The sequence below is a fragment of the Colletotrichum higginsianum genome, chromosome 1 (genome assembly GCF_001672515.1).
Source record: "Colletotrichum higginsianum IMI 349063 chromosome 1, whole genome shotgun sequence".
Lineage (NCBI taxonomy): Eukaryota > Fungi > Ascomycota > Sordariomycetes > Glomerellales > Glomerellaceae > Colletotrichum > Colletotrichum higginsianum.
The window spans coordinates 3,509,328-3,531,055 of record NC_030954.1 but is presented as its reverse complement, the minus strand read 5'-3'; the positions used below and the strand labels follow the sequence as shown (position 1 = coordinate 3,531,055).

The following is a 21,728-nucleotide window of genomic DNA, read 5'->3' as shown; positions in this document are numbered from 1 at the left end:
CCTCCGTCATGGACACGCAAACAATCGGTCAATTTTCAGAAATAGGAGCCATACACAAGCCGTGCAGCAATCAGTTTTCTGGTCGCACTCCCTACTTCGGTCCATTTGTATCTGACTGACCGGACCTAGCCGCCCGGCCGCACGGGGGTGGTCAGTTTGTGTGCAATTCGTGCTGCATCGGTCATCATTGCCCGCCGCTTCCACTCTGTAGACGTCTGAGGATTCCAAGCTTGAGAAAGATTACTCGGTTGGAAAGCAAGCTGAGTCGCCTCGACAGCAGTCCAGGCAGTGACATTCGCATGCGACTTCGGCAAAATGTTCGGTGGTCTCGGCTCAGTGGTCTGTGCTACCGCGGAAGTCGGACCCCGCTCCATGACCGGCCGTTTGAGGCCGAACCCCGCATCCGGCGCCGATATGGAATTGCGTCACGGCGGGATTCTGCGAGACCGGAGGTATTGCAACGCCGAAACAAAGCCCTGACAATGTTTTTTTCCTATACCGCCCCTGGCTCCATCCATCTTGTCATCCTCGCCCCCTCCTGGACCTCAGGGGCGAGCCGATGCTCATGCATGATGCAGGCAGCGTCATAATCTAACCACTCCTTCCTTTTTTTTTCTTTTTCCTCCGTCGGCCAACCTCGGAACCCAGGAAACTTGTCTCTACAAATGAATGACGCAAAAGAACAGCGTCGAATGCTAGATCACGGCTTTTGCCGGCTACCTGGAACATTTTCGAAAACAAACGCCTTGGCCACTGGGCAAAAGACTGTACTGATGTGGATGTCTCAATTGTCCAGTCTTGTTTACTGTTTCTTAGACGCTGCAGACCGTTGAAGCGACTCTGCAACAAGCTAGGGTGAGACATGAATGCTGTGCTCCTTGTGTTGTCGGGTGGCTGGCAAGCCCCTTCCGCAAAACGGCGTTGAGAAACCAACCAAGCACAGAAAAGAAAAGACGATGGTCGCCAATGGCGCACCTTTGACAACAATGCGGACGCTGGTAAGAAGGTGGCGGAGGGAAGGAATATGGACCACAAAAGTGCTCACAAGTGATTAATCACTTTTCTTGAGCGAATCTTAGCGACTCCCCATCCAGCAGCGCGATTATCGCGATCCTGTCATCAAATCGATCATTTTTGGAGCTCAAAGCTCGAAAAGAAAGGAAGAGCTGAGTACCACTGCAAGTAGCTGCACCTGTCGTTCGATAAGTCCATGTTAGCGCCGGGCGAGGGGAGCAAGAGTGCACGCATTGTTCGCTTTCTGAGATGTCAGACGAGTACAGATACCTACAGTGGGGAGTGTTCGATCTGACAGTTCAGCTTGGCTCTGGCCTGTGCGTCTTGCCGTGGACATGATACGAAAGCTGCCCCGTTCACGTCCAATCCAGTGCGCCTAAGAGGACGCAAAAGGATGCTTCTTCGGCTCTTTTAGATGAAACTTGTCCTGCCTTGATAGTGACAAGCAAACAAGTCTCGTGCCGGAATGACACTGCGGCATCTGTCCAGCCGGCATGGCACGTAAATGTATCTGTGACTGTTGGACTCCGCCTCCAGCGAGGCCACCGCAACCGTTCCCCGGCTCATTGGGTAGCGTGGAGCTCATACCATGCCGCCGGAGCTTCCTCGATTGGCGAGTTCAACCACAACTCCTCGCACCGGCACCTCCTCCCGGAGCCTGTGCCACCCTGGTAACTAACGCTTCTTCGTTAGGCCTCCTCCGTTTTTCTCCAACTTCAACTTTCTTTTCCCCAAACCCTTGACGATTTGACCTTCTCAAGCCCGCCGATGGTCTTTCTAATGTGTCCCCCATCATGCCACGGCCATAATCCAATACTACATGCTCGCTGCCCTGCAGCTGACGCCTACCGTCATTCAAGCTGCATCGGCCGCCCCGTCTGGGCCTGCTTCCCCATTGCGTCCACTTGGCCCGTGGACGGATGCACATTGCAATGTTGGTAGTTGATTGACTCGTCATCGTGGCTCGACGAACGTTGGTCTCGTCGCGGGAACGGCCGAACTAGCAAGTCGCTTCCCCTACAGCCAGTGTAACTGAGACAGCATCAGTTTCTACAACCCTCCACTCATTGTATCTATTGTACATCATTCTGGCTTCCATGCTAGCCTGCTGTACGTTCCTGCAGCCACACAATGTGTGTAAATCTGTCGGCGCTATCAGAGGCAATCGCTCTCGCTAGGAAAAGATCTTCAAGTGCAATTTGCAATTTCCAGTAGGGTAGGCTCCGGTCGAATTACACCACGACGGTTCTCTTGGACTGATCTCGTAGGACGAGATGTGCAGCAGAACTGCGACACGTAATAGCCGATCTCTGACCACGTCGATGGGAACTGCGTATGCCTCCATCGGAGATCGTGTCTGCCACAAGCAGATGTTACGGCTCCTGTCACAAACGAGAACTGAGCGGTAAGGCTCTGCGTCAGCCAGTCTAGTATGCGGCTCGTTGTTGAGGCCGTTGCTTTCTTTTCTCAATGTAAGCCAAATATCCAAGGCGTACACGCTGGCGAATCTCAGTATCGTTCGAGTGCCACGGGCCTCCCGCCACCAGATATATGTGGGCTTTGTAATGGATAAGACAGTCTTGGCCTTGATTCTCACATCCAGCACGGCTTTTCTCATTCTTCGACTACAGGTACAAGGTTGTGGCCCGGAGCGTTAGACAGCAGGGTCCTCGTTCAAGTAGGGGCTCAAGTGCGAAACATGTGCCAGGTCGCCGCCTCAATCTCATGGCCGGGCAAACTTGCCATGCTGCCGACTGTAGTCTCGCCAGGTCCTTGGACGAGGAAGCATTGTATCCGAGACCACAGACTGTCCTTGAGGTAAATTAAAGCATATCCCGAGGTGAAAAAAGTGATCAAAAATTGTTTAATGGAACACGAACCCAACACCCCTCGATTTTTAATACGGCTGATCATCTGTCATATTCCCCGGGGAAGTACTCATCTGCATGTGTCGACATTGTCGGCCCCACGGAACGAATTCCTGTTCGTCTGGACCTAGATGTCAACCCTGGTCCAGTGCACTTGACGTCGCGGGGATTTTCTTTTCCGCAAATGTGGGTTTGCTTGCCTAAACCACACCTGGCTTGCAGATGAACCACTCATAACAACGGGGGCTTGAGGGTCACCCTTATCGAATACTTGCCAAATACTTCTTGACCAGCAGATTTCTCCCATGCGTACATGCAGTTTTCTAGAGAGGTTCTAGTACACACGTTGTGATCGCCAACGAAACTTTGGGTGTGACACGTCTGCCTATCCCCTCGCCATCTCTTTAAGATGCAGTAAACTGACAAGGCCAACAGCTTTGTTTTTAGACCATTCATGTAGATCTACGTGTCCTATGAACCAGATGCTTCTGATGAAAATAAGGACTGCCAGCATAGTAATTTTTGTCTGTTGACCGGCTTGTTGTACTGAGACCTCGCTCTAGAAGAAGACCTCTGATTACCCCTGCCTGTGAGTTGAGACCTCGATCTGGCATGGGTGTCTTGTTCATAGAAAGGTGCGTTGCAACAGAAAGCTACATTTCGAGGCTTCGCTTACACGTGGAGAAGCCGGACTCTGAGCGCATTTGCTTTTTCCTTTCTCTGCACCCCCACTCGAGGATGTATATTCCTTTTCTGAGCGTATGGGTGGTGCGGTATGGAACCCCAAATCTACGTAACTTGATGTTTTATAAGATCATAACATCCGCCGTTAGGAGGCCATATGGATAGTACGCTCAGTAGTCCTGCTGAATATCATCGTCAGTTTGCAATATGGATAACGCACTGCACACGCGAGGTCGTGATGACATCCAATCCCGGGGCATGATGCTTTTCGCCGTTCAGCTGGCCTTCCTCCTCGCCGCTGGACTCTTTGTCATGGCGAGAGCATACGTCAAAGTATTCATCGTCAAGAGTGTGGCCGTGGACGACTGGCTCATTTTCGGTGCGATGGTTAGTTGAGACCGCTCTACCTTTCTGACGTCTCGGCTCCCAAGCTGACTCTATTCTACACAGGTTGCTTACACGGTCTACGCAGGCGTTGCTCTGCACGGTGTCACCCAAGGCGCCACCGGGAAGCACATCACGGAGCTCACCGTTGAGCAGGCGGCCGTGTCTCTGAGAGCTTGGTATATATGCGAAGTCCTTTATTCTCCAATCACGTTGGCGATCCGAACTTCGATCTGTCTTTTGTTGCTCCGGCTCGCCCTCAACAAGATCCACCGGTGGATCATCTATGCCAACCTTATCATTGTCTGGATGATCTCAATCGCCTTCTTCTGCATCATGACGTTCCAATGCATGCCCCCGTCCTACTTCTGGAGACAACTGTACGGGGACCCGGGGTCGTGCATCAATCTCAACATTGTTCCGGATGCGACCATCGCCCACAGCGTCATCTCGGCCCTGTCAGACTGGTGTATGGGATTGCTACCAATCGCCCTCTTGTGGAACGTCAACCTTAACCGAAGAACCAAAGCTTTGGTTGCTGTTCTCCTGAGCATGGGTATGATGTAAGTCTATTGCGTCTCACAGTTCGCGTTTTGAATTCTTCTAACGTTCTCACAGCGCCGGCGTTGCTCTCATTGTCCGCATACCTTACGTCAAGCGCCTCGCCATTTCGGCAGACTTCCTCTATGAGACAATGTAAGCTCCCTCGTGACAAATGAATGTGTGAGTTTGTGCTAACCATGGTGTCCTGTCCTACAGTGAGGTTGCCACTTGGAGTGTCCTGGAGCCTGCCCTTGGGATCATCGCTGCTTCGGTAACCAGTCTGCGACCGCTTTTCCATAACTGGGGATTCGGATGGGGCAGCAAAGGCAAGCAATCCGGCCCGTCGGGTCCCGGTTGGGCCAAGACGAGTGGCCCCCAGGGAAAGAAGGGACCGTCCGCCCCAAACATCGCAGGGATGAAGTCAGAGATGTCTGACTCCACGGGGAGGACGTACGACGACATCGAGCAAGCTCTGTCTGGCACGGGCTCAGATATCGAGCTGAACAAGATGCGTTACGAGGGAGGAGACGAGGAGGATGGTTACGAAGGCTCGAGGCCGTCTTCGGACCTCGGGCAGAGAAATCACGTCCAAGAGACGCAGGTTTCACATAAAAGGCCGAACGTTATCAACGTTCGGACAAGTATCGATATCATGTCGCACACTATTGACCATCCTCTTTCGCCAACTGAGTGCTCGGTTGGTGAAAAAGAGGAGAGAAAACAAGACCCGGAAGACATGCCTGATCGCAGGAGTAGGGTTGCTTAGTATGTTCTTTTCGTCAAATCAATATATATTTGCAAATTCTTGAACGTGGTGTTTCAGGTTTGGAGTATAATGACATGGGTCAGCGGAACGGTGTTCAAATGGGAGGGGTGATGTGACTTGTGCTGCCCACGAAATGTAAAGAGTTTGCGTGCTGATGATGTGTGACCCAGTACTTGAAGTAATGCTTGAGATTTTCGAGTGGAAGCTTTACGAACTTTGCGGGTTTTTGTGCCTGCGGTGATGATAGGTTTCGTATATTGCTAATGCCCAAGTTACACACGGGAGCAACGTGTGCGAAAGATTTTAAGACGGCTCGACTTACATTGAAATCAGACCAAGAACGAAGGCAGCCCTGGAGTCTAGGGGGCCGAACACAAATTAACCAAAGTGGAAAGATATCTTTATCTTGATGTTGTGAATGAGAATTCTGGGATGCTATGAGAAATACTGCTGGAAGAAAAGGTCATGGCAACAAGGAAATTCCTATTAACAGTTACTTGAAATACTTACTTGCACTAGAATGCCTTTTGATGCTCGAATTTTTGGTAAAATAGTCATACAAGAGGAACAATGTATTCCGTGACTGCAACTGACATGACTTCCGTTCCAACAACTTTCAAACTTCCCCCATTCTCTTGCATATGAGCCGTGTAGCTTCTGTTATGCTTCAACCAGTAAGTGATAGTCGGCAATAAACCAGCAACGCTGTTAGTTTTGAGAAATCTAACAAGAGAGCTTCAATGAAGGCTGTCTCACTAGTGGTTAAGGACAAAACCGGCGATTGATGAGTCTGGAAAACGAGAACCCGAAAACTACTTCGAGGTAGCCGAATGAGCGAATCAACTTACTCGAAAGTTGAATCTTACAAAGGTCTTATATCTCCGGGAAATTGACTTCAATTTGATATATAAATGACTGGAGAAAGAGCCCATTCGGCAGACGAAAGCGAACTACCAAGCAGGTAAAAATCGGGTGAACAACATACAACAGTAAAGGATGAAGACGACGAGATGGACATCATGGATACAGGCTTTCAACAAAAGACTACAGCAACAGTTTCAGGCATGTGTCAGGCTATAGGCTTTTCTTGACCATACAGGATGGTCCGGACAAGTCCAAGAAATATTACCGCAGTCCCTGAGCGCCCGAGAACACACGGGGATACTACCGGCATTCCACGCTGTCATGGGATCGTGTACAGCCGGTTCCCTCCAAATAGAGAGATTTTACATTCTAAAATCAGACACAGACTCGCAGACTTCATTCAAAGCCTTGTTCGATTGCGGAGAGCCTTTCCACAGAGCTCCGGATACTGTGAAAGAAGACGATAATGCACAGAATGCCGAAGGCGAGAATGGACAGTAACGCCGTTTGTGCAGAAAAGTCGAGTAACAGTCGAATCCCAGTGTTTGTGTTTATGTCCTTCTTGCTTTGAAATGAGAGAACGGAGAGCAAAGATGCTCCCATCTCTACCAAAATGGGCCTCGAAGCAATGGAGCAGAGGGGGGAGGTCAACAATTCCAGAGTATTCAGCAATCTCTTGAATCTGCGACTTGGCTCGTCTTACACAAGTTATCGTGGGCGAGAACTCGGCCTACCTGGCAGAAACTTTTTGGACGACCGATCAGAGGCGTGAATTGCATCCAAGCAAACTTTGTTGAATAGCTAGTTTCCAGGCTAGAGCTCGAGGAATCCGATCATGTCACCATTTTTGTTCCAGTACCATTACCGATCAGACGGCTGATTCGAGACATTAGACATATGAACTTGGAAGGCGGCAATTCTAATGTACTCGGACGGAGAAAACAAAGTCTAGAGGGCCGAAGGGGACCGACGTTGATGATATTTCACGTCATTTGGGAGACCTGGCCGAGCAAGAGATACCTAGGAGGCAGATATGGGACGCCAAAACGACCACTCGGCAGCCCGAGAGCTTCCTTGACGAAAACGTGTCGAACAAGCACCTGCAGTAAGTCGTCGTGGCCTCGAGGCGCTTCGACAAGTACCTGGAGAAAATACAGGACAGTTTTACCGATGACCAACTAGCCCGCGGAGATGGAATTCGATAACCGATAGCTGTTGTTTATCCACACGGCGTGGAACTAGCGTGTAGGCTGAGCGAGGCGAGGTGGACGGCTTTGGATGCGATGTTCTCCCTTGAAGCCCGCAAGAGATCGTTTCGCTATCGTGGCACTGCTTGAGATGTTCGAGGGTGATATCTTGCAGCTAGGCGAAGAGGCCTAGGGCTTGACAGTCTCCTGCGCGAGTATTCGGTCCACGGCTCAGACCTATGACGAAAATGCCCCAGATGCCATTGGTCTCACCGTCTGCGGCATGATGATGTCGGCTGCTCTTGCTGTGTGCACCCCGTCCTCAAGAATTTGTGCCTGCTTATTATGTACTCAACTCCTCGCAAGCCTCTAAAACAAGTCTTTCGTACATCGAAGCCAATGCTGTCACTCGATATTGCGGCATGCCCTGCCCCAAGTGCAGTCTCGGCCGGCTTCTCCTGGATAATGCTACCCCTGTCAGACGCGGAAGACCGTCTCAGTCAAATGTGGACTCGAGTTGATCCGTGGAAAAAAACAACATGATGCCGAACGCCAGGAAACCGTGATGTCTTTTGATGCCATGCATTCCTCCTCCCTTCTGTTATATCGTTACAATGCGATCGCGCCTCGTCGGTTCTCGCGAATGTGAAGTAGGCCTTGCAGACCGCAGAAAACGAAGAAACCCTGTGTTGCACGGTTAGCCGAATTTCCTCTCAGAGATTCACCGTGCCCGCATGCGCAGGGGGGGGGGGGGGGGCGTGTGGACGTACGATGTAGATCAGCACAGAGATGAAGATGGTACCTGCGACGGCGCTGCCATCTTTCGGATCCTCATCACCGCCAACGAGCTCGGGGTGATTCTGGCTGAACAGAATGCCGAGAACTCCCAAGATGACAATGCCGAAGACGGAGATGACAGTGCTATGGTACACAGATAAAGCAGTCAGTATCGAGGCATCGGCGAGGGGGTTGGTTGTTCGGGAGCAACGTACCATTGCCATGCTTGCATGGCACTTACGACGGGCTTCATTGTGGCGGGCTGTGACGAAGGCTCTATCTGCCCTCCGGGTAGTATGTGCGTTGAGGAGAGGATGCGAGTTCGCTGCGTCGTGATAGGTAGGCTGTCTTCGTGGAGTACGTTCGCGATGATGAGGCGGCTCGCGTTGCTATCGTCGCCGAGCTCCACACTAGGTAGTTCGGTGACGTCCAATTATTATGCCTGAATGGCCAGGCTTCAGACTTTGAGAGCGTTAGCCACGAGCTTCAGCCACATACTGACGGAGGGGCGTATCATTCATCCGATGGCGAGGAAAGCTCCGAGCACGCCCATTCCGCGGGCACCGTCAAACTTGCATCTGCACCAGGACAGTTTAAAGTTTGTCAACTAACATCCGCTTGCGATTGAGAGAACTAAACGGGTGCGAGCCCTTCCGAGTCTGAGGTGCATCGGACCGTCCCCGCAAACTCGCTAACCCGTTTACTGCAGATGCGCCTTGCAGCGTGAGAGTGCAGAGGCTGCCGGCTTGTGGGAAACCGGTGTATCTGGAGCACCATTGGCATATTCGCTTTGACAGCTACCACAGCCTTTTTATCTTCTCTTTTGATTTGATTTGATTTGTTAATTGAGCCCAGCCAAATGGTATTCCAGCATACATGATCCATGCGGACTTTGCGATTCGGAAAGTTCGCAACCCTTTCGCCTGGCCGAACCTGTGAAAGTCTGGAATCTGAAACACGTTCATCTTTCATGGCCTCGAGCAACACGAACGTACACAATACGGGCAGGTATTTGTCCCCAGTATGCTTCGATACGGACGGGACGCCGAAAGAATCGGCGCAGTCGACGAAGAACGCGAGGTCCAGCCCAACACACTAGAGTCGAGGCCGAGATCTGTCTGGGCTGGACGTGCTATCACCCACCTGAGACCAACATTCAGTGTAGTGTCATTCGATCGAGGCTCTGTCAATGTCCGACGGCAACAAGTACCAGAGAAAAGAGTCCGTCAGCAAGGAAGAAGCTTGAGCGCGGTACATCGAATGCCAAAAGAAGGCCATTCGAGATTGACACTGACACCTGGCGTTGTGGAGTGTGGACAGTTCGCCTGATGGGGAGCTGGCACGCTGGACACGGCGTCTGTCAATGGGTGATGCGGCCTGGATGGGCCTGGTAAGTGCAAAGGGCAGGGCCGCCGATGTGTTCATCGCTTGGGCGGCACTATGTAATGCTGAAACATCATCTTTGACCCAGGCGGGTGGTCCTTCTCCCCAAATGAAGGAACTTTCATGGTGAAACCGCTGATAGTAGCACGAACCTTCTCGACTCGGAAGCAAATGCTGAGGTGCGAGATGAATTCACAAGACGTTGAACATTGGTCATCATGTCGGCAGGCCAACGTTCTGATGATAACAGCACCTCTGTGCCGATTGTTGAACCGGACGATAGCCGTCAGTGCTGCATATTGAAAGGGTGGCGTGGACAGGCTGCCAGTCTGACAGCATAGGACGAAGGAACGTCTGGTGGCACTGAAATTGGACAATTTGCATCGATTGCCAAAACAAACCCAATTGTGGCCTCACGTTGATATTGTCCTGTCCAACGAGCATCCTCTTTCGCCAACTACGCCCGCGGGCTTGCAACACCACCATCAACAGGCGGGATCTCTTACCCTCCTCGAATCAATGTCCAAGGCTTGATATGACCGATGGAGATGACTGAGCCAAGCCGGTCCGGGCGTCGGGACATTGGCCCGTGTGGCCGGAATCTGTAGACTGCAGTGAAGCAAAGCAACCTTACACAGATTGACCTCGGGGGAGGTGAAGCGAGAACGAGTCTTACAACTTACACACTTAGAGAAATGATGACCGGAGACATCTGGGTGAGCGAAAAGTCAATCAACCCCGAGACTCGAGGAAATCGCAATGATCTGCAAGGTACAGGCGTCGAAGTATCCCAGCTTATCAGCGCTAGCGGAACGACGCTTGAACCTTGTCAGCCAAACACAGCGGGTAATCAATCGGCTGTGGTCGGGGAACACGATGAGCCGTTGATAATCTCAGCCTGCAACATGAGAATTTTGGAAGCGAGTTGGCAGGATGGCACAATATTGCAAATGAAGCAGCGAAGGAGGCGTCCCCAGCGTCACCCTCGCGCGATCCGGACCCTACGCGTCTTGGTTTGGACATGCATGTATCAAGGATGCTTTGTGTATGCCGCCCTGCCAGCCCCCCGTCATGGGCAGATGGAACGAACCCGTGAGGGGAAGAGGACAACGATGACGACTGGATGCGGGATTGGACATGCGTTTGCGCGCCACCTCCGCACCAACAAGAGGATGGGGAAGGTTTGTTTTCTCAATCATGTGCATTCTCAGTCCTGGAAACACTTGGCCAATAAATCGTTTGAGACTCGCATCTAGTCTGGGCTAGACGTTGCACCAGGTTGTCCAACCAAGCTCATCGCCATATCCACATTAACGCAGCAGCAAAGTATCCAGCTCCCCCCCTTCCGTCAGATAAATCGAATCTTCTGTAAGGGATTTTAAATACTGAAACAGACAGTCAAGGGGGTTGGCCACCGAGGGCGCCCGGAACGGAAAAGCAGACAGCGATTGGTTTATATTCACCAACCAGATCCTAGCTGCAAGTGCATCTGGTGTGCTGTACAGAGTATGTGCAACTGCGATTCCTCTCCCGCGGACCGACTCGACATACATCAAAAGGACGGGCGGCGGTAATGTGTATTCCGGGACGACCTCTTGGCATGTCGGCAGACGGATGAATACGGGACCTTGCAGAGGGCGTTTTCATTCAAAACGCGTCAAGAGGACGCCGGATGGAATATACAAGGGGGGAAATGGGTGACAGACATGTCCGAGTGGAAGAGACAGCGCGCTTGGATGCAGCTGCACAGTTGCGAGAGTATCTCACCCTTGACCTATGTCACCATGCTGGAGCAGTTGAGATTTTGGAGTGTCGTCAAGCGTTCTCGGATCTCGTTGCAGCAGCCTCCGTTCTTTGTTGTGCCCGATGTAATCAAGCATGCAATAATGTCGTTCCCCCCTGTCCACGGCAGCATGCCGCGAGCGCCCCCCCCCCCCCCCCCCCCCTTTCACCTCGCGTCTCTCACTTCATCCTCCAGCATAACCCTGACTTGCCCATTCCACTCCTTTGAACATCAACACATCCATCACCACACCATCATCGCATTCCGCCACATGGCCCGTCTCACGCCAATGTGGGCGCGGCGTCTAAACACATCGATGACTGGCTCAGGGGTCACGCACACTTTGCATCCCAGGCTGAACCAGTGTGGCACGTACGATGTATGCGTTGGATGGCATGGCACACTTTGCCGTTGTGCCGGCTCAACTTGTTTAGCCTACACAGTACTGAAATCAGCGAAGTATTGTCAATCGCACATATATTGCTTGGCCTACTCGGTCAGTCTTTCGTGTTGAGGTGGAACACGGATCCATCTGAGACTATCTCTACGTCCCTTCAGAAAGCCTCCGAGCCCGTGGTTGCCGTTGGCATGTTTTTTCCAGGTCTACAGTCCATTTCTGGTTGGCAGGGGAAAGACGGCGGGGAAGGCTTCTCGGGTGGCGCAGTGCAGGAAACAAAGGGAAGACAAGGCCAGGCTTTACCAGCCGTTTATTTCTTTCTGGACGCCATATGCAATGCAGTGTACCAATACTCAGAGCAAGGTACCGACCGACATGCATCCCCAGTGGCAGCCAACGGATTCCCTGGCCCCCTTCGCTCCTGGCGCGTGCAAGCTCGACTCTCCTCCAGCCCCCCGTGGTTACCATGGCCGGCTGGACTGGGCTGACAGATCGGCCCCTTCCTTCCTTTCCTCAGATCGGGGGGTTTTGTTTTGTTTTGTACGGATACGGTATATCTACTTTAGGTAGGCACCTTCCACTGGGGCCAGCGGACCAAAAATCCAGAGGTTGATTTGGCCCCTGCCCCCAATGATATCCATGCTTTGTATCTGTCGTCAGAGTACCCGTAGGAAGGTACCTACAAGTGTGCGTCGGCTATTGAGCCAAAGGCCCGGTTGTACAGGTATCATTGATTTGAACCTTCTTCGCCCTGTTGCGACTCATCCGAGGGCCAAAGGTCTGTCTCTCTTCTGCCGCCCTGTGAACTACTCCTCCCCCGCCTCTTTGACATCCTTATGACCCCTGCTCCTTCTTGCATCCTCCACCACCATTACCATCCCCAATCATCTCTTCTCCTAATGCACAGGGGGGGCACACAAGGTCCTCCCCTGGACAGCAAACGCTTAATATAGATACGTACCTTGCGAGAGAGAGAAGTAGGAAACGAGAAACATTATTTCCAATGGTTACATATGGCTACATGACTACATGCGCCAAAGGCTGGGTGCCGCCCGTCCTCCGCACATAGTATTAGTTGTACATGATGGATCAAACCATCCGATGTTGCGGCTTCTCCTCCTGACTCTCGTTCCTTTCTTTGATGAACCAGACTTAGCGTGGCCTGGGTATGCTCGCCCTGCCCTTGTTGCACACACATCTCCGTATTGTGTTTGCCAAGATGGTTGGGCTATCCTTACAGCTCTTTGGTTGGCCCCATCCTCATCGCACCCAGTGTTTGTGTGTTTGTTTGTGTGTGTGTGTGGGGGCCATATAAGTAAGGATCGTAACCCAATACTGACCTGCCCTTTGCAGATCTCCATTAGCCTTCCGTCCTCAACCTTCGTTCGTTAACACATTTGGATCATCGCTTGGTCTGGGCATCCATCCCAATGGTCTCTGTTCTTTAAGAACCTTCCACCCCCTCGGATGTTCGCCTTTCATCTTCGCTTCCTAGAATCGCACTCGATCAACGCCTCGCTTCATTCCACTTACCTATTACCTGTCTCACCACACGAGGGCATCGCATCATTTACAAAATGAAGGCCTCTTCTATTGCCTCCGTCATTGCTGCTGCGGCGGTTGGCTGTGCGGTTGCTCAAACCACAGGCGTATGTTGCCATCGCCCCTTGCGTAATCGCGACTCCCGGTGACTAATATTTTCTCGTCGTTAGGAGCTTGGTGATGCCTCTGTTGTCAATAACCCGGCTGGTATCGTGTACGAGGCTGTCTTGCCCGAGAAGCCCTTTTTCAAGGCCGGGTCGCTGGACGGTAATGTTAAGGGTTCCATCGTCGCCATCACGGCTCCCGACGGGAAGGGTGTAGAATTCAAGGTCCGGTTCTCCAATCTGCCTAAGGAGGGCGGCCCATTCAGTGAGTCTCTACTCAGAACGACCATGTGCTCGAAAAGTCCTTCTAACCCGGCCCAGCCTACCACCTTCACGTCGATCCTGTTCCTGCCGATGGAAACTGCACCAAGACCCTCGCTCACCACGACCCCTTTATCCGCGGAGAGGCCACACCCTGCAATGCTTCGAAGCCTGAGACGTGCCAGGTTGGCGACTTAAGCGGCAAGCACGGCGCCGTGTCTGGGGACTACGAGAAGACCTACGTCGACCCCTATCTCTCCATCGTTGAGGGTCCCGGTTCCTTCTTTGGCAACCGCAGCTTCGTCTTCCACTTCGCCAACAAGACCCGCATCAGCTGTGCCAACTTCAAGCTCGTCACAAAGCCCGACTCCCACGACAACAGCACCTCGGTCACTGCCACCGGCGGGATCCCCGTCAGCACTTCTCGTCCGAGCACCGTCCCCTTCCCCGGTGCCGCCTCCACCAGTGGCGCTTCTATGTCATTGATCCTTGCAGGCTTCGCCGCCGTCGTGTTCGCGCTATGAGCAGCATGCCACTCTTCGACTGCATCTGTCACCAACAAACAAGATGAACGAAGCATCCAACTTGCTGCAAACTGATGAGAACTGGCGTTACTTTGGGAGTCTTCAATTAGACAATACGGGATTGGCTTTATGGGCATTAGATGGCACACGGGGGATGTTTTCTTCTTTCTAGGTATTAATGGGCAGTTGTTTCATCGCATGAGGAGTATGGCAGACCGCCACCGCCAGCGAAGTTGTACATAGTTACCCTTTGGCAGGAGCACCAGATGATACCAGGACGATGGAGGGCAGTCCAAGAAACCCCACCTCCAAAAACAAAACAAAAGTCTTGACACTTACAAGCCCCGTCAACCGTCACCGGAAAACACATTGACACTGACTCGGCCCAACCACGAGCAAGGGACGTAACTTGATGAGAAAATTCAAGTGCATGCGGGCTTGGCTAAAGGTTCGAGCCAACAGCTAAGGTAGTGAGCGAGTGTGTGCACAGACATGGATGGAGGGGGGGCCATGGCTGACGAATGAGGGACGGTTGGATCGAGGGGAACACGGCGGGAGAAGGGGCATGTCAAGTTAACAGCTTGGTATCCTCTGCACCTCTGTTGACCGGCATTCTGCATCAGCATGAAAAGTCAAAATGTCGACAGCGCAAAAATAAAACCATGATATTCTGGGCTACGGTAGGATGAGCGATCACCACCGGCGAAGCAAAGCGGGCGTCTGCCTGCTAACGGGAATGTCGCGATGGGGGTCTCGAAGCTTTCTCGCGCCTGACGTACGGGGTCTGTATCAATTCCGTCGGCCGAGTGAGCATGGGATCGACCCCGGCAGGAACGGGGCCTGTTGTCGGGCGAGTAAATGACCCCGAGGTGGTTCGGAGGGAAGTGAAACGCGCCGATGGGTGATACTTCGGCAAGGGGAGGCGAGTCCCGCGGATCGCTTTCTTCTCTTCTGATGGGGGAATCTGGGCGGTGGGCTACGTTCGTTGTCAGTACATAGTTTGGGAAGGGGTTGGAGGGAATGAGGAGGGGGAGGGGGATTTGTTTGACTGAAGGTTTCCGGCTGTTGTAGCCTTTCATTTGGTGTGACATCACGTTCGGCCAACGCCCGACCTTTCCCTCTTCCTACGTAGAACATCTCCATAGGGGCTCGGTTCGGATCGAATCCAGTTAACTGTAGTTTCGATACGTACTAGTGCAACAGTTCTAGTGCAACAGTTGGTCGGTGGAAGAGTCCCACAGTTAGAGTTCGTTAGATAGGATCGATGGTTCGTGCGGCCGGTCATCGCGTGTGTCAGTTGCTGTGTACAAACCATAGTGCTCAGGCTGCTCTGCTGGCAGGTTTCATGAGCTGCCGCTGGACAAGCGGTGCTTTCCCCCCTTTCCCCCCAGCGTCCCGGCACCGGCACCGGCACTGTGGGGCCGCTTGCGGTGATCGATCACTCGGGTCCGCTCCGGTGCAACGGTGCCTATGAGCGGGACATCTTCGCATTCAAAGATACAAACAGCCATAAGGACCTTAGGCTGCCTGTTTGCTGATACGAAATTTCGGCAAGGGGTGTCGCATGTTATGATTTCCGCCTTGTGTGTGTGTGTGTGTGTGTGTGTGTGTGTGTGTGTGTGTGTGTGTGTGTGTGTTTTTTTCTTTCCGTCTTCTCAACCAGTGTGCGAGAGTTCATGGGTTCCAAACACGGCCGGACGTTTGGAACCACCAGTTGCTCCGTGTGCCCCCCTCCTCGACCCAGCCCTGCACGGTGGTCGGCTCCGTTCGGACGCTGCCGCCGCCCGCACTCCCGAATACCCCCTTACCTGCGCAGAGACAGCGGGGAGTACTCTCAAGAGCTTCTGGTCCAGACCGCGGGTGGACAGACGCGCTTGGTGGAATGGGTGGTCAAGGCTGTCATGCGCGCGAGGTCTTGCTCGACCGCTCGTGACCTGATCAGCCGTTGGGGAAGGGGGAGAGGGGAGGCCGCATCCGGCCATCGACCAAGTGCGAGTGAAGTTTTGGCGCTGCTTCAGGCATTTCGTTTTCGGAATGCCATTTGGAAAAAGCTTCCCGAGAATGCCCCGCCCGCATTTTCCGATAAACTTATCTGGCGTCTCTGACTCGGTGGGGGGGAAAGGTGGGAGTGTAGTCTAATCAGTCATAGCGACGAGCGCCTGGGCCCCCTATTAACTTTCGTCGATCGTCGTCCCCTTGCAGATATACAACTCCGGCTGAATCGGTTCTCCTCGGATTTCCATTGACCGCAAGTCAGTTGTTTGCTGCCCACGACGAACCCCATACTTGAACTCTAAGGACCGGTATGCGAGTAAGTAGGCAGACAAAACCACAGAGTTGGGCTCTCCCGGACGATCGATAGTCAGCCTTTCCTCTCTCGTACTCTGGAACGTCTAGCACTGGCCTTATAACTTAACTTCTATTCTTTGCTGGACGTCTGAATGCGGACACTTTCTGTTGAACATTGCCACCAATTTGCAACATTCCCCGACCCGTGAATGTTATACAAGGTTGCAGGATGACACACAGCGCTGGCCTCGCGGTGGCAGCACCTCAACTTTGGGCGATGCGTCCAATAGCTCAACTATACTTTACTTGAGCTCCCGTAGGTGCTCGGCTGTTTAGGTCGTGCCATCACGTGTATGAAGTTGAATCCCCTGGCATTTGAACGGCTTGATAGCATTCCACTATCTAAGACCAAACCGTCCCAGCGTTCTCGGTCCATCCTCACTTAATGTCATCCAGTGACCAAAGACACACGCACACGAGGCGAAAATCCGCAGACCTCGAGGCCGGAAACGCTCTCGTCGTGCCTGGGAAGGGCTAATCTGGTGTGGTACTAGACCCCGACGGGCACGAATGAAGGCGGGATGGAAACGGCCACCCAGATAACACAGTCTACAACATGAATTGCCAATCATCGCAACCCTGGGGCCTAGCCATCAATGCAATGTATCACAAACGCTGGTAAACTCTTTGACGGACGTCTAGGGTATCTGAAATGTGTAGGCAAGGGACCTGGATGTAACAGATAGGCGGGATGCGCTGTTCCATGGGCCGTGAACGGCGATAGTGTCAACTGTAGCCGGTGAGGGCCAAGCGATTGAGGCAATGGTTCAAGTGTGATCTTATAGATTGCCAATGTGGCAATTTTAGGGCTGGGAAGCTCCCGCGGCAGATTCATTGGCAACATAGACGGCATGGATGCTCCAGAGTGTCAAGATGTACGGCGTATCCCAAGGATACAACTCCCCGGCGCATCGACAGGTTCGAGAAGCGCCTATATCACGACACCTCCTGTGCGATACTGCCTCCCGTGGCTCCTGGACGGTGTCCCTGTTGGCTCTTGTTGCTATGTGAAAGGGGACGGGGAAACGGGCACCATCCCGTCCTCGGGGAGCCCATCCGACTCGAGGTGGCACGTCCAGCGAGCCCGGCCGTCCTTCTGCTTTCCGCTAATAAAATGTCTATTTGAACTGACTACTCACTTTACCGGGAGTGGTGGCTTTGTGTCTTGTGCTACAGTCTTTTCCCAGGCGAGAGGTATCGCACCCGCCTCTTGTCCGACCATGGTCGAACGCCATTTGGTTTGCGCCTCTTGTTCTGCTAGGAAGTTTGTAATGACTCCAGGTCTCGTCTGCCATCAATCCATAGAAAACGAACCTCATCACATGTGTCGGTATGGTACTCTCCCCATCGACAATACAATCCCGCCTTCTCATCTTAGACGACGACTAATGACGATTGCCGGCAGCAACCTTGGTAGTGTGTTGTATGGCCATTCGACAATGGGACCACGCCATTATACAGCATGGGGCGGCTTCTCAGGTCGCCAGACTACCTGACGGCCGAGTTTGTTCCCACCTTTACCTCGAGAGCACACACACGGAACCAATCCTTCTGCCGCCTTTTTCCTACCCAGCCAGAAAGAAGCCATATCCAGAGAGGCGCGAAATTGGATCTGTAAACCGGCATTGACAGACCTGAACCAAACGCGCCATGGTTCATGCGCCGCGTGCTTCGGGCGACACCTTCGTCTCTGGAGGGACCCGATGCCATTCTCCATTGTGGCCGTCCCCCCCCCCCCCCCCCCCCCCCCCCCCCGACATGGTCCATTAAAGAGACAGGTCTCCACCCCCTCGAGCGAGATGTCGAAGGCCTCACGAGTCCGGGAGCCGCCAAATCCAGTATCGATGTCTGGTTGGCGGCAACAGGTATCCGACCGTCGCCAAGAACGACCTAATTAACACGGGGTGACAGCGGCCCACACCACGTCTCACGGCTTCCAGACAGTAACCGGGCCGCACTCCGACACTCGACATTGATGGGAGTAGCCGCATGAGAGGTCTGCTCTGCTTGCCAATGAAAGGACGTGCCCTTTTCGTTAGCGGCGGGGGGGCAAAAGACTAATGGATAAAGGAAGATCAAACCCTTGAGTGACGTTGAAGTGGCCCCAAATACGATGGGAACATGTCTAGTCGGATGTTGTAGCAGATGTTCCGGAACGCCGCCTGCCACCAAGCCGAGCCGGGGGGGGTGGGGTTCGCAGAAGTTGGCGTGTAATTGTGTATACCGACGGGTTCCTTGCATGTTGGAAAGATGTCATCCGAAGGGGAGGCGTCAACAAGACGTCGGGATCTGCAACAAGAAACTCGGAGCTCGAGGTGCCTGACACAGAACCTGGGCAAAGGATACGATCGTCCTGGAGGGGGAAAGGTCCAGACGAGCCGTTGGTGGCGTTGGAGCTCCCCGCACAGGCTGATCGGCAACGACTTCGACATTCTTGCTTCGCGAGTTTGTGTGTGTGTGCGTCTTGTATGCGTACTCTGGCTGTACAATGGCGGCGATCCTTTGGTGGCACTCAGACTGCCCCGGACGACCGGACGGCAGATCATCTCTCACAACTCGGGACACATCAGGACGGATGGACGGATAGGCCATGTGCAGCGGTCCTTTCCCCCGTTTTGGGCACTTTGGGATCGTGGTCAACAGCCTGGCTCGGTCAAGCTAGGACCAAAGGAGCCGTAAAAACTGCCACTGAGGTTCGCCATTCGGGATCCCCCCTGCTCGGCAATCGCTGGACCTTTCCAGACTTTGAAAACCGAGAAGGCGAATACCAGTCTGGTGTCCTCTGGCGGATGCCTCTAAGCCCTGTCGGCTGTCTGATCTGGAGATCTCGAAGGACGATCGCACCTCAGGCCCTGACCAGGACATCCCGACGACAGTGACGGTCCACGGGGGCGGCGACATGGCGATTCGCAGTTCGGCTTTTGCCCCGTCCCTGATGCGACACACGCAAGACGAGCAGCCTCGAAAGAATACAAGACGAAGACAATAAAATTCGTTGAGATGATCAGAGAATGACGAAGCAGAGGCGGCTGGCAACGTAGTCTGGCCCAAGGCTAGGGGCGGGCTTCCTTTCCCGAATTCTGCACGAAGGGACGTGAGACAGGTTCGGATCGGGGAAGAAATCAATCCAGTTTGGACATTCTTTCTTTCTCGTTCTCACTATGATTCCGTATGGCATCCAATTCAGAGTCCCCCCCCCCCTCCCCGGCCCAGAGCCGCCAGGGGCAGTCGGTTGTCTGATGTCCGTCCGTTCCGAAGACGTCGGGATGATTCAGATCAGGTTTGATCGACGAGCCAGCTCATGGGAGTCAGGCCCAAGACTGGACGACGAGTGAATTGCGGGGTGCAGCGCCAGCGGAAGACAAATTAGAACACCACAACAAGAAGAAAAGGCGGCTTTGTGGGCTGTCGCAGCGTGTTCGCTCAATGAAGACGACGGCATACCCCAGTCGCACATCACATCATCATGCCAGATCAGCTCCTGCAAGTCGAGGGCGGAGGCAAGATACGGCACTGTTACTGCCATTGGTATTGGCATTGGCATTCACAAGCGAGCGGGTGCCCGATGAGACGGCCGTCACACCGTCGGGAGATCTGGTTCGTCCCAACTCCTCAGGCGCAGGCGCATCTACACCAAGTAGGTAGGTAGTGGACAGAGTACTGTGGCACCCTCTACTTGAGAACCAGTCGATATGTGGCACTTTCTCAAGTTACTCTCGCGGGAACCGGAGCCGCTCTGTGTGTCATCGTGCCACAACCGCTGTCACTTTGACACAGACACACATGCATATCGCTTCCGCCATGGTGCATGCTGCATCCCTTTCCCCCCCGTTGCGGTCTACCGGCGGCACAGTTCAGACACTCATTACCTATGCCATCAGCCGCCTATGTACCGACGGGAGTCTGCCCGATGGTCATGGTTCTGCGAATACACGAACACTACCATGCCATCCATCCATCATGCTGCCCGATTCGTCATCGCGCAGCGTTGCATAACCGGACGATGGTGCCAGCAGCTCGAGTCGAGGCATGAAGCGGTTCAGCAGGCACTTACCATGCAACTGGAACGGAGCGGCTCGGGAACGCGTTGGGGGGGCCGTGGACCGCGATATGAGCCCTGCGACCCGTCGACTGGTGCGGCGAGTCTACTTATTTACAGTAGGCACATGAGACGGGGGCTCCAGCAAACCCAAAGCGTGCATTGAAGAGTCAAAAAAGCGAGATGAAAGGGTCGTTGAACCCATCGGCCATGATGAGCCCGACGCGACATTACCTGTCAATTACAACCCACTCTTTAGGAAACTGAAAGGCCCAGACCAGTCATGCTAGGTCAGATTTGTTAAGCTGCTCGCTCCCCTCGACGACATCAACGACAACAACAACACTTGGCGATCGTTAACAGCCAGAACAGGAACAGGCGACTTGTCGACCTCCCTCGGAGCTCCTTACAATCAATGGGAGCGGGGGTCTTTTTTCGGAGGGGGGGAGGGGACGCAAGGGCCTCGAACGTGGCAGGGTTACAACCCGCCATCGGTAAACCTATCTTTCACACCTCGACTTAGATCGAGCCTGGGCAGAGCCAGTTCCAGCTATGTGTGCAACGGGCAGGTAACGGACGATACTCCAGCACATATAGCCTCTCACCCAGAATAGTGGCAGACGCATCACAGCCCTGCCAGGGTCCGGATGGATTTCTGGGGCAGAAGTCAGAGCCGCATACGAACATGCTACGCAAGCTTAACCATCTTTCGACACTCGGTTCAGCCCCCTCTGAGCGTCCGCTCGAGAAGCATGGGCAGGGTCACCGCACTTACATGCTGCGCCGTTCACGCTATGCTGTTACAGCACAGCAATCTCAATGTGTGTCGAAGGCGCGCTAGTCTCCGCAAGAATCAATGCTGAACTACACGTGTACGGATACACCGCACACACAATAAGAGGCAATAGGTGGCGACAGGCTGCTGCTCAACACAGTGACACGGCAGGCATGGGCAGGGGGCCTGCACGACAGCTCCCACATCCTTCGTCCCATGTCCAAATAGACCAGACGCCAGGAGTGCTTGGACGCGCACCTCCCGCCAGGATCCACATGGCTGACAGGCTCAGTCGAGCGGGATACATCTGCAAGCGGTCATGGCCCGGCTCGCGAGTCGGCACCAGGAATCGCCAGTACCTATCTCATCGCTCAGAGCAGGACTGACTGGTTGTCCGACTGTTCGACTGAACGACACGAAAAGACAAAATTGCTCAACAACGCCAGCGGTTCGGTCCCCCCCCCGCCCGGGCGTCGTCTCATCC

The 21,728-nt window shown here is 53.5% G+C and overlaps 4 protein-coding genes across 4 annotated transcripts; 2 read left to right on the top strand and 2 right to left on the bottom strand.

Moving 5' to 3' along the window:
• Nucleotides 1-3,773: 3,773 nt before the first annotated feature.
• CH63R_01052 (Integral membrane protein) lies at nucleotides 3,774-5,259 on the top strand (the record flags this gene model as incomplete). The annotated part of the gene is made up of 4 exons (XM_018296027.1): nucleotides 3,774-3,953; nucleotides 4,017-4,513; nucleotides 4,569-4,646; nucleotides 4,710-5,259. 4 exons carry the CDS (start codon nucleotides 3,774-3,776, stop codon nucleotides 5,257-5,259), a joined length of 1,305 nt encoding a protein of 434 aa, XP_018164389.1.
• Nucleotides 5,260-7,919: 2,660 nt separating this feature from the next.
• On the bottom strand, nucleotides 7,920-8,340 carry CH63R_01051 (uncharacterized protein; the record flags this gene model as incomplete). Its single annotated transcript, XM_018296026.1, has 3 exons — nucleotides 7,920-7,994; nucleotides 8,081-8,231; nucleotides 8,303-8,340. 3 exons carry the CDS (start codon nucleotides 8,338-8,340, stop codon nucleotides 7,920-7,922), a joined length of 264 nt encoding a protein of 87 aa, XP_018164388.1.
• A 380-nt stretch (nucleotides 8,341-8,720) lies between these two features.
• CH63R_01050 (uncharacterized protein) lies at nucleotides 8,721-9,059 on the bottom strand (the record flags this gene model as incomplete). The annotated part of the gene is made up of 1 exon (XM_018296025.1): nucleotides 8,721-9,059. The coding sequence occupies one exon, from the start codon at nucleotides 9,057-9,059 to the stop codon at nucleotides 8,721-8,723; it is 339 nt and encodes a 112-aa protein (XP_018164387.1).
• A 4,168-nt stretch (nucleotides 9,060-13,227) lies between these two features.
• Nucleotides 13,228-14,081, top strand: CH63R_01049 (Superoxide dismutase; the record flags this gene model as incomplete). The annotated part of the gene is made up of 3 exons (XM_018296024.1): nucleotides 13,228-13,299; nucleotides 13,363-13,561; nucleotides 13,618-14,081. 3 exons carry the CDS (start codon nucleotides 13,228-13,230, stop codon nucleotides 14,079-14,081), a joined length of 735 nt encoding a protein of 244 aa, XP_018164386.1.
• Between the last annotated feature and the right edge of the window lie 7,647 nt (nucleotides 14,082-21,728).